Below are 12,302 nucleotides of genomic sequence, written 5' to 3'. Positions count from 1 at the left end.
ATGGACTTTTACTACTTAATTTTTCACACCCACAATCTGTGGTGGATGAATACACATGAGCTCTGTTAGGCTTCGGTTACTGAAAAATCCTTTCTTTGGAGCCTTTGTGGCAGACTCTGTGTGTTTTGTAAGCGGTGTTTTGGTTAATGCTCTAACATCTGTTCTAGGCAGTTTGGTTTTGGAACTTTCATACCTCCTGTTGAACGGCTTCCAGAAACTTGTCCCTTTCCTCCAAGTCAATCAAACCACTAATTGCATCATAATCCTAGACTCAGCGGTGACCGTTCAAGCACTGAAGACTAAGCTATCAAGTCTTAGTATGCTGTGTACCTTGCTGAAAATGAAAGCCTCCTTTATGTGCAGATGAGAATTTCCTGAAATCCATATTTTTCTGCCTGACACTGGTTTTATTTTGGTTTGCAGGGAGATGACTGCTCCATTACTTGTGGGGCCGGAACATACGGAGCCAACTGCTCGTCAGTGTGTAACTGCAAAAATGATGGGGCATGTTCCCCGGTGGACGGCTTGTGTCTTTGCAGAGAAGGTAAATGTAATTCAGAGGGAAGAGCTGGCTACTGGTTGCACTGGGTGCTGTAAATGTCACTGTCCCTTTTAAGGTATAACAATGCAACAGGGTGTAAATTGCAATTGATTTGCAACTAAGCCGAATTGCGCAGTCAGCAGCTCCAGTGTGTTCCATTTGTAAATTATTAACTATCTCCAGGTGTTTCTGAAAGAGTCTGAAATGGCAGGGTTCACTCCGGGCCAGATTGCATTTGACAGTCGGCCCAGATGAAGCGGTGGTGCGGAGCTGCACTGCCTCTCTAGCAGACCAGAGAACAAATTGCGACTCAGAGTCGCAACTCCTCCCCAGCGTGCACCTGGACTGCCACTCTGGCTGGCAAATGGGAGGGAGCAGAGCTAGGGCTCCTCATACACTCTGCCCCTTCCCCGCCACTTTCTCTCAGGGTGAGTAGCTCGTGCTCTCCCACAGTCTGAGCCCAGGAGTAAAGACGGCCTTCCTCCCTCCCCTTATTCCGCTGTGTGGCCAAGCCAAGGCTGGGCCAGGCTAGCCCTGTGCTGTTACCCAGTTAGCTTCCTGTTAATATTGATTGAGTGAGGCTGGCTCCCATCTAGGTAACTGGAACCTCCCTCCATCCAGAGACCTCCAACTAGGTAACTGGAACCTCCCTCCATCCAGAGACCTCCGCAACTGCAGTCCTAGTGCTTCCCCAAACACAGGACCTGGTGTGGCTAGCATTGCCTCTGGGCCATCCTGCAGATACACACGCCTCTCTGCAGACGGTGGCACCTCCTCCATGGGGATAGCAGTGACTATGCACTGCCTGTGTACAGAGGAGCTCTGGGAGGCTTTCTGCCTTCCTGGCCCACAGGGCCTTCTCCAAGCCCTCTTTGGACTGTGCATCTTCTCACTGCCCCTGACAGGCAGCTGTGCCTGTATGGCCTCATATGGCATGCTTGAGCCCTAAACCAGCACGGAAGCAAAGAATAATAAAAACTCGAAGAAGAGCTCTATGTAAACTTAAAAGCTTGTCTCTCTCACCAACAGAGGTTGGTCCACTAAAAGATATTACCTCACCCACCTGGTCTCTAATATCCTGGGACCAACATGGCTACAACAACGCTGCACACAATAATAAAAGCCGGCATTTCAAGCGGGAATTAATCACTGTATAACTCCATTTCACTACAGTGCATAAACCATGGTATTTCTGCTAATCTCCATTACATATAGTAGCAGCATATTGAATGCTGTTGCGTGGCTGGCAGTAAAGATCTGAGCCTCAATGGCTCGTGTGTGTGTGTGTTGTGTGTGTGTGTGTGTGTGTGAGCTGCTTTATATTAAAGAGCATTCCCACAAAAATAGAATGTAAAGAACCAGCAGTGTCATGTAGCAGTTCTTCCGCTTATGTTGTATACCCGCTCTTCAGGATGCAAAAGGCCTTGGTTGTTCCAGATTCTCTCCCTGCCTCAGACCCTTAGCAGTGCTGGGGCCAGAGAGCCACCAGATCTCCACAGCTGCTGCAGCCAGCATAGCTGTCTCCTATATTTCCCCCACCCAACTCTCCTGGCCCTTAGGAGTCAGAAACAGAAGGCAAACCTTAGCCCCAGGCTGCTCTAACATATGCCAGGGCCAGCCAGAATCAGAAGGCTGCAATTTCTGTGCTCTTCCTCCCTGCCACCTCCACCCTCTTGCACCTTACAGATCCTAGGTGCAACAAAGAAACTTGGCCATTTGGTCCGTGTGGAAAGTGCACATGTTACAAGCTGTGCTTGTTAACCTGCTGGCTGTAGAGAACGGTGTAATGCTGCAAATGGACGCCTGTAGCTCTGTGTTCGTTTTTCTTTTTCTAACAATGACAGTTGAGGAAACCCTACCCAACTTTGTTTCTCTTGCATGTCTCTTTAGGATGGCAGGGTGTTGACTGCTCCATTCCATGTCCAAGTGGAACTTGGGGTCTAAACTGTAACCAGACATGTTACTGTGCCAATGGGGCAGCCTGCAATCCAGTGGATGGGTTTTGTCTTTGTTCGCCTGGATGGCAAGGAGAGTACTGTGATCAGGCCTGCCCTGTAAGTATTAGTAGAGTACACCTGCATCTGTTTTCAATAATATTCCCAGATGATGTGTATGGCACTCCTAGAATATACGATAGATGGATAGAACATTTTTGTCATAGGCTCTAATGGAGGAATGAAAAAAGTAATCTTAAATAACAGATCAGAGTTCTAAGTAGTCAAGTATCATAGAATATCAGGGTTGGAAGGGACCTCAGGAGGTCATCTAGTCCAACCCCCTGGTCAAAGCAAGACCAATCCCTTTTTGGTCCAGATCCCTAAATGGCCCCCTCAAGTATTGAACTCAAAACCCTGGGTTTAGCAGGCTAATGCTCAAACCACTGAGCTATCCGTCTCCCGCAGACTAGTAGACTAGTTACCTTTTGTACTACGTGCTATCCGAGCTCTGACCATATAGTCTGCGTTGTCTCTTGAACATTGTTTTGTGTTCCGAGTTTGGGGTTTTTTTTTAGAAGTGGTAGGCATCATGTTTTTTTCACCCAGACTGTCGCATGTTAATTTAAAAAAATGCAACTTAGCATTAAAATGGGCATGATAGATGATTGTGCACATTTAAGGACCAAAATCTGATTACTAAGGCGCTTTTAAATTTATGTTTTTGGAAGGATGGAACATATGGTCTTAATTGCAGTGAACGCTGTGACTGTAGCCATGCAGATGGGTGCGATGCCGTCACTGGTTATTGTTGCTGTCTTGCTGGGTGGACAGGTAAAATTACTAAGCTATTCTGCATAATATGCACGGTTCTGATTCTTATATCACCTAGTTAGCTCAACTGGCTGTATAATTTTAAACAAAATATACAGGAGAGAGATTCTAAGAATTTATGCCCATCAGAAATGCTCATGATGAGGGGATAGGATAAATGGCTTTGATTAAATTTGTATTCATATTCATTGACGAAGGCTTCAAATCCTTGAGCCAGATATTACCCTTCTGTAAAAAAAATTCTTGGTCACGAGGAAGCTGTTTTAGAAACCTGCAAAGTTTTTCTCGTGCAGTTTTCTCTTCTATTGTCCTCTCTGTAGGGAGACATTTGTGGCCTTGTGGATCCTGAAAAAAGAAAAGGAGTACTTGTGGCACCTTAGAGACTAACCAATTTATTTAAGCATAAGCTGTAGCTCACGAAAGCTTATGTTCAGATAAATTAGTTAGTCTCTAAGGTGCCACAAGTACTCCTTTTCTTTTTGCGAATACAGACTAACACGGCTGTTACTCTGAAACCTGTCATTATGCAATTCCTTGTGGATCCTGAGACCTGCATTTCCAGGAAAGCAGATAGCAAACACATGGTGCATTACATTTTTGCTTCTCCTATGGCAGCGTAGCTCCTATGAGAATCATATGGCCAGTAGCTGTCTCCTCTGTATTTATACTTTACCCACTAACCACAGTGCCAAGAACAGTAGGTATGGAGAGCAAGTTAATGCTGGCTCTGCAGTCCATTCTCCTGATTGCATAGAAGGAGCAGAGAGAGGCTTTCCATAAGATCCCAGAGAATGCTGGCCAGCCTTGGAGATCCCAAAACACTATCTGAAGGAAACTGAGATTCTAGTGCTAAAGAGTCTCTGTGCCCATTGTCGAATTTGGGTCCTTTAATATCGATGTGGTTCTAGATGACAGCAATGAAAATAAACCACAGCTTACACAAAGTCAGCCTCTGCTCCGTTTGAAGCAGGGCAGCAACAGCTGGAAAACCTATGAGACTTACTTTTAAAAAATGAAAGTTTATCTTCGTGGCTTTGAATGCAAAGTCACATCATTATCCCTGCTGCCCTAGGGTGGCAGTAGCAATGGGAGATGCATTAACAATGCAGTTGCATTAATGGTAGCTTGCTTGGGGAACTCAGCTGCTTTCCTAAGAAATGTAAGATTTGGAACAGGAGCGGCAATGGGTGGTTTGAGCTAAAAACAGCCAGCACATTCAGGATCCTGCAACCCAAGTCCTAATTAATGGCATAAGCCTCTGCATCCCTCCTGCTGAGTGGAATGATCAGCACAGCAGCTCACGTTCCTCAGGAGAAAAGCAGACAAAGCCACGTGAAGGGTTTAAAATTTGAAAACAACTTTTATAATGTAAAAATAAAAAGTGCAGTACACTCTTTAAAAACGGGGCTTCTTTTTAAACAGCATACTGGATGTGCATACTTTAGAAACTGGCCTTCCCCAAGCAGATCTGTTGTATAAGCTCACTAACACACTCTGGGGTTTGCATTCCTCGCTCAGGATACCTACGTCTCAGTGGCATAGAGGCATTCAGCTGTCCTGGTGCCTCTCTGCCATCAGTACATCCATGCATCAGGCTGATTGTGTGTTATTGCTGACTTTTCAATGAGTAATTAGAGGGTACCCCTTCCGACAAGTTTTTTTGGCCACCATTCCAAAAGAGATGACATGATCTTATGAAAGTACAGTTAATCCCAGAATTGAGTATAATTTTGGAGGTAGGAAGGAGAAGAGTTTACTATGTTCTAGGCAGGGCCGGCTCCAGGCACCAGGGAAGGAAGCAGGTGCCTGGGGTGGCCAATAGAAAGGGGCGGCACTCTCTGTGTTGTTGGACCGGCACATCTGGGTCTTCGGCAGCAATTGGGCGGCAAGTTCTTCATTCCCTCTCTTCCTCTTCGGTGGCAATTCGGCGGCGCTTGGGGTGGCCAAAAGGCTGGAGTTGGCCCTGGTTCTAGGATATTTTCTTTGAACACCTCTTTGCTTGTAGCATTCCACAAAAAAGTGTTTCTTGTCCTCAACTGCTATTCTATACCTCAGGCCGATATAGCCAAAAGGAAGATTTCCCATAAACATTCTACCCTTGTTCTCACAAACACAGGCACACTTGCAAATGTAGCCCACACGCAGGCGCAAACCGCTCTTGCTAAAAGTAAGGATAGTATCTGCAGTACCCCCCTGGTTTTTTTCTTTCACTACTGGATAATATACACACTTGTTACCTGCTACGGCCTAACTGCACCCTGCAAATTCTCCAGGCATGGAACACCATTGACTTCAGTAACTTCAGGATCACGTTCCAATTAGGGAAGAAAATATTAGGTTAGAATTTCAGCCCCGGTTGAAATTGACATCTAGATGGTTATGTGACAGGTGCATGAAAAGTGCTGATAGACAGAGCCAACATGTATTTTGTCAATTCTGCTTTCAGTGTTTTTCCATTTGGCTTAACACCAAATAAAAGGATAAATTTGACTCATTTGAGTTTGAAAGTATGTAATTTCAGAGACTCGTCAGTTAGATAATTATATATTCACATTGGTGAGAATGTCATCAGAGAAGATTAATCTTATGGTCTGAAGTTGTTGTGAACTACTCTGTGATGTGTGCTTTACAAACACAATGGGATAAATAATTTGGTATAAAATTTGTACTTTCCGAGTTTGCTACTAATTAGACATGGCCTGTAAAAGATGAGGAAAGTTCAGGAATGTCTGAAGATTTTTATTACCCACTCACACCGAGCAGAGAAATTCATGTAACTTTCTTATCCTAATGGCCACAAAACTTCATCTGAAAAAGCATACTCTATATGTTCGTGCTACATTTGGGACTCCCATTGATGCCAGTCCTCTGTGCAAAGATCAAGGGGAAGATACAGCCCATGTTCTTTAAAGTAGGTTTTCAAGATGTTACTGATATAAACCTTCAGAGACAGATAAGATGATAGGAGCACACAGGAAAGACTGGGTAAGAAAACTCAGGGCCGGCGGGAAAGCCTCATCGGGACTGAGTATACAAGGGTACTTATTAGTAGTCCCCCAACCCACAGTTGTATTATGATGGCACCTATTGAGACTCAGTTGTCCTGGGCAGTGTACGATGCAAGAGGCAGTCTGTATCCTGCAGAGTATACAGCCTAGATTAAGACAAGATGCAATCAGTGGTTGTAACAGACAGCGGGATGAAGGAGTCAGAAGTATCAGCAATGGAATCACAAAGTTGCATAGACCAGCTGTGTGCATAAATAAGCAATTCACTATGTCAGCAACAAGCTGTAAGTGCTCACTCTGGCCCAGATCCTACCTTCAGAGAGATGTACGTTATCGTCCATAGGAGTCCCACACATATGTTCAAAGGTAGATCTTGGACCCAAGTAAACAGATGAGAGTTGGGACAATTTCTCCATGTCTTTATTACTGAAAATTAACCCCTAAAGGACCACTCGGCCTGATACACATAACTATCATGTTACTAGTAGCTTTGGAGATGTCTTGGAAGGAGGGCATCTATGATTAAAAGAACAAGAAAAGTTGGCAAAGGGCTCTCAGATGGCAGAAGCCAAGTGAGATGTGTTCAGCCTGGGCCAGAATCAGATCCCAGACATGTGCACATGCTGCTGAATTTTGTTCCACATGAGGAAGTGGTACATGTTCTAAGAAATAAGGTCTCAATCCCGCAGGGAATTGAGTGCCCAGGGCCCTGAGTCAACAATGCATTTAAGCACCTGCTTAACTTTAAGCACTTGAGTAGTCTCATTGAAATTAAAGTAAAGCACATGCTTGAGTTCATTGCTAGACAGGAGAGCCAGAGGGTTCAGCACTCAGCAAGACTGAGCCTGAAATGAGCAAACTCAGAGCTTTTTAAAGATTCGCAAAGGTCTCTCTTGTTCTAAGATTGATTGTGTATTTCAGCACCCATCACTTTATATTTTCTTTCTAATCTCCAGCTGACTGTGGGCATCGGCCTTAGACCTGCCAACATGGTAGTCATTGGGAAGGTGGTTTTTCCTTGCACATTCAGGTTAAAATGAAAGCCCTCAAACATGGAGTGCTTTAATGTTAATTGTAGTGGGTTAATTTGGGACGTCATGCACACTGAGTTCTTTGTGAGATAGTAAACACTGTCATGTGAGATAGTGAACGCTAGAGGATAAATGCATGCTGGAATATTTGCTGGTTTGCAGCAGCATGCAAGCAAACAGGGCAAAGAGAATCAAGAGTCCCAGACCACCTGGTGAAAGCCGGGGCACTCAGGCTCTGTGCTCTAGACATAAGTTCAGACCAGGATCCTCTTTGGTTTTGTAACTAGAAATTGGACATAATGGTCTCATTTGCCTTGGTGGTCCAGCCCAGGATGAGCTTTGGTAGACCTTGTCAATGAAGTAGACATAATGTCAGCAGCAGGTCCCAGGAAGTACAGCTACTTTGCCACCCTTGTAAAAGGGAGGTGCTGCGGGAGCTCCTCTCTGAGCCCTGCCTGCTTGGCCCTCCCGTCCTTTGTTGTGGCTAGTGGCGTGAGCCAGGAATAGGCCTTGCACATAGAAAAGCTCAAGGGCTACAGTTGGACCCAACTCTTGCACAGAGGCACAAGAGTGGGGAAGCTTCTTGCATCTACCCCCTCCGTCATGCAGGAGATGAGCCCAATCTGGCCCAATGAGCTTGGTGTTTGCAGCTCAGTTCTGCATGGGCAATGACCTCATCACAGATGCCAGCATCCAGTTATCATTAATTGGCCCCTTTGTTGGTAGTCTCAGTGGAAAGGCCAAGAGCTGAATTAGTCATGGACACAGATCTATTCTGTCACCACTGCAGATGGCACCTCTAAAGCTGGACAGGAGTGCCGATTTATTAACCAGAAACTCAAACAAATTTTGGAAAAAAATGGAAATGGTTCCATTTCAACATTTTTGAATTGGCAAGTTTGGGGTTTTTAAGTCAAAATGACTTGTCCTTTTGAAATATTAGTAAATTTAGACTAACAGGAAAAAAAGGGCTGAAATCAAATCAAAACATTTTCATGGACCTAAACTGAAAATATTTGTGAGGTTTGTGAAAACTTCTGAGAGTTCAACTCTTCATCCTGATTTGGGATGGGAAAAATTTTCAAATCTTGAAAATTTCTCCTGGGATGGGAAAAACACTCGGTGCCAGGACAAAGGGACATGGGCAGGACTGTGCGTGGAACCGTCCACTGCCAAAGCTGTGCAGCATCTCCAAGATCGACATTCTAGCACCTTTCACAATCGCACACCACATTGACACACACAGCTAAACAAAGCCATCGGTCTGTGGTGACACACACAACGTGTCTAATTCCTCTCTGCTCTGACTCCGAATGTTCTGCCTAACCCTTCGAGTTAACTGTGATGGTGTAGAGTTTGCTATCCTTTTTGATATTGCAGTGGGATTAAATAACAAGGTATAGATAGTGGGAAAATTTTCAGATCCTTTAAAAGTTAAGGTCAGCATAGTCCTGTTTATCTGAATTCCTTGAATCTGAAATGCTCTAATCTGAATCCCGGTTATGTCTTATTTTCTCTCTCTCTGATTTTTATAGAATGCCAATAATATCTAGACTCTCCCAATGCGAATAGTTTAGTTTAGCCAGTAACTCCTCTGATTATTCAAATGATTTTGATGTCCCCAAAACATGTAGAATAAATGGAGTTGTACTGTAAACATAAGATGGAAAATACTCAACAGTGTGGCTAATTATAAACTCCACTGGGAAGAATCAGCAGGTTTTTTTAATACAAGAGCCCATGATCGTTTACCTTTAATTAATCAGGACTGCAAACACAGTCCGGGAAATGATTGGGCTGTTGAGAAAAAGGTATCCCATTATTTCACTGGTGCTTTTAAACAATTCAGTTTGTTCGTGATTCACAAGATTAAGTTGCATCTCTGACCTAACAAATACAAAGTCACAATATGCATTTACTGTCATCCATAATCTCAATCACTTTCATAAATCGCTAGCCATATAAAGCCTAATTGTCTCTTATTACATCCAGAAATATGGTACAATGGGTGTGGAAGTCTCAAATTGTAGGGATTTCCTCATGTGGTTGTATAAGTGAGCTAATGGGGTCAGGAAACGTAGGTTGGTCACAGCTAAAGTTAGCTTTGAGGAATGAGACTTTGCCTTGGAGAGAATTTGCAGGCTGCAAGCGACATCTGCACTGTCACTCAAACACAGAAACATGTTTCTTCCCTCCTGTGGGCACATTAATTCAGTAAAACGGATAAGCCTTTTACTCAAGGGAAGGCCTTTTTGAATTTTAAAGAAACAGTGTCCACTTTGACAGTGAGCTCGGAGGTATTTTTAGCTTCTCTCTATTTGGGCTCTTTGTGAGAAGATGATACACTTTGCAAGGAAGGAGGAAAGAGAGAGACTTTCCATTTAAAAAAAATATAAAATGCCATAAAAATGAATGTTTATTTTAACATGATACGTCCCCCATTTGTTGCAATATTTGGTTTATAATATCAGGGTCAGATTTTGCCCTCAGTTACCCTGGTGTAAACTGGAATAATTTTATTGTCATCAGTGGAGATACTCCAGGTTTACACTTGCATAACTGACAGTAGACTCTGGCCCTATGCATTTAAAACCAGGAGAAAATCTAGAAGTAGTGCATTTTAAAGGAACTACAATAGGTTTTTACGTAGTTTGATACGTATTATTTCAGGAACACTTAAATCTACTCCTCTACCATGGTTGCTAGTTCTCTGCAATATTCCTTTGCCCAGTGTTCACAGAGAGGAAAGCGTATCAAAGCTTGTGACAAAACTGCGTGATATGTCCACATCGACTATTAATTAAAAACTTGTTTAATCTATGACATAGTTGTCTGCCCTCAGAGCACCCATTGTGGATAAGTTTACCGGGTGAAGGATTTACAGTAAAGCACACGCGGTGAGCTTCATGATCTGCAGAGAAAGTGACAAATAAGTATCTTGTCTCGGACCTCACTCAACATCAACCCAGGTTTGATTAACCGCGAAGGCAATGGAGCCATCTGAACCAGTTTCATACTGGACATGGAATTTGTGCTGCAGAGGAATTTCAGTGGTATTCGAGACAGGCTACTGTGTTGGTGTGGGCACCACAAACCATGACGCACATTGTTGAGGACTGCAAACTAACTCCACTTCCTGGAAGTCCTCACGCCTTGAACATTGTTGATAAGAACGCTGTGGTTTGGCGTGACGGATTGCTTATACCAAATAAATAAATAGTAGGTTGATACACAGCACTTCAAAGTGCATTATGTTGTGATACAAATAAGCCTTTTTCTTTTAATCAGACTTTCACACTTTCTCTATTTGTGATACTAAGCATAAAATATTAGAATGAAGCAACAGCAAATTCCTATTAAACATACAATTTCTAGATGTCTAATACGATTTTACAAGCCATATTTTAAACTTTATCATTCTTGGCAGTCTTATCCCAGATTTTTAAATTAATCATTTATTTTTGTGATTATTCTGTATCCTTATATTAGATTTAAACAGATGGGAAAACTAGAAATTTCAGGAGTTATTTTATTCTCTCTCTCCTCTGGCCTGTGCCTTTCAAATGTAAAAATCATTTCCATCTGAAAAGGTATGTGGTTACTCTGAGTTTCCACAAGTGCCCTTCAGTCTATAAATGTAACATAGGCCTATTAGAAATTAGCTTTAATTTTTCATTGACTTAATTTCAAGTGAGTTGATAAGATTTTAATGTCATTCTATGCTTAAACATTCTCCCTTTGATTGGACCCTTTAAGTATGGTTCTTGCTGGTACAAGGCAGATTTTCAAAAATATGAATTATGAAGTTATATCAAAGATTTCATTGATGTCCCGCTATTAATTATGGAAGTGGCATTCCTTGACCGATATCTGGGGGGACCCAGAGTCTCATCTAAAGCAGACTTAGTTGTGTTTGTGTTAAACCAAATCTGAACCAAAGTTAGGGCACAATCCAGTTTTCATACCTCAGTGGGAGCAAGATCCAAGTACAAGAAGATGGTGTATATTGACTGTAATGAGACTACACTTGTGCTCAAAGGTAAGCTGTGAAGGATCAGGGCCGTAAATAGGGAAAGTATGAACATAATTTAGAACTATTTTAATTCCTTTTGGTTTCATATGTAGTCAGAGTCTGATCTGGTGTAAGTAGATGTAGCTCCATTGGTTTCATTGGAACTATGCTGCTTTTAACGCAGCCGAGGGTTTGGCCAAAAAGTTGAACTTGGCACTAGATATGTGCAGCTATTTTCACTTAACAAACACAGATGCATGTTAAATACAAGCTTGAATACGTGTATGGTAAGTTATTCTCTAAGTAGATCTGCGTGAATAATAGTGAAAATCAGTTATGAACTGTATAGGGCCTTAAATACTGAACGTCAGAGTGCTGTGTTTTGGAAGGAATGGAAACAATTTGAAAAACAACGAGCAGGCTGAAAATTTCCATGTACGTTTTTGATGAAGAACTTTGAAAAACATAAAATATCTGTTTTCTACCGCCAAAAAAAGAGAAGATTGAAATTTACTCAACGTTATTCAGTATAAATCATTTCCCCAGCTCTACTAGTAGCCTGAGATCCTGCCAATGATCTTCCCAGGTCATGAGTTATTGTAGGGATTAATCAATAAAAGGACTGGACAACCGTTTAAATTTCTACCTTTAAAAAGCCCTTCCCTTGCCAGCTGATGGATAGCTTGGTTCTGCCCCCATTTCATTCCTGCTGCTCCCTGGCCAGGAATCATGTCAAGAGCATGGGGTGAGGTAGAAAGGAAGGGTATTGAAAGGAATGGCTGAAATTGACTCCCCCCAGAACCCCCCTCCCCTCATCATCCTTTCTCCCTGGTGGCCATAATCTCTCCCTCCTCCGTAGTGATCCCCAGAGAGTATCTCATAATCCTGGAAACTGGCCAATCCTTAAGGCAGAAAGCATCCTGGATTGTCCCATTTCCTGTG

General features: G+C 42.9%; 1 protein-coding gene across 1 annotated transcript in view; it reads left to right on the top strand.

The window, feature by feature from the left end:
* Positions 1 to 12,302, top strand: part of MEGF11 (multiple EGF like domains 11) — a 382,058-nt gene that overhangs the window by 289,445 nt on the left and 80,311 nt on the right. The window contains exons 13-15 of the mRNA XM_084641366.1: positions 424 to 544; positions 2,432 to 2,595; positions 3,207 to 3,309. Of these exons, the coding sequence (XP_084497492.1) occupies positions 424 to 544; positions 2,432 to 2,595; positions 3,207 to 3,309 (388 nt within the window). The remainder of the gene's footprint in view (positions 1 to 423; positions 545 to 2,431; positions 2,596 to 3,206; positions 3,310 to 12,302) is intronic.

This window comes from Lepidochelys olivacea (genome assembly GCF_965140295.1).
Source record: "Lepidochelys olivacea isolate rLepOli2 genome assembly, chromosome: 10".
NCBI classification, from domain to species: Eukaryota; Metazoa; Chordata; order Testudines; family Cheloniidae; genus Lepidochelys; species Lepidochelys olivacea.
This window is presented reverse-complemented; position numbering and strand designations above follow the sequence as displayed.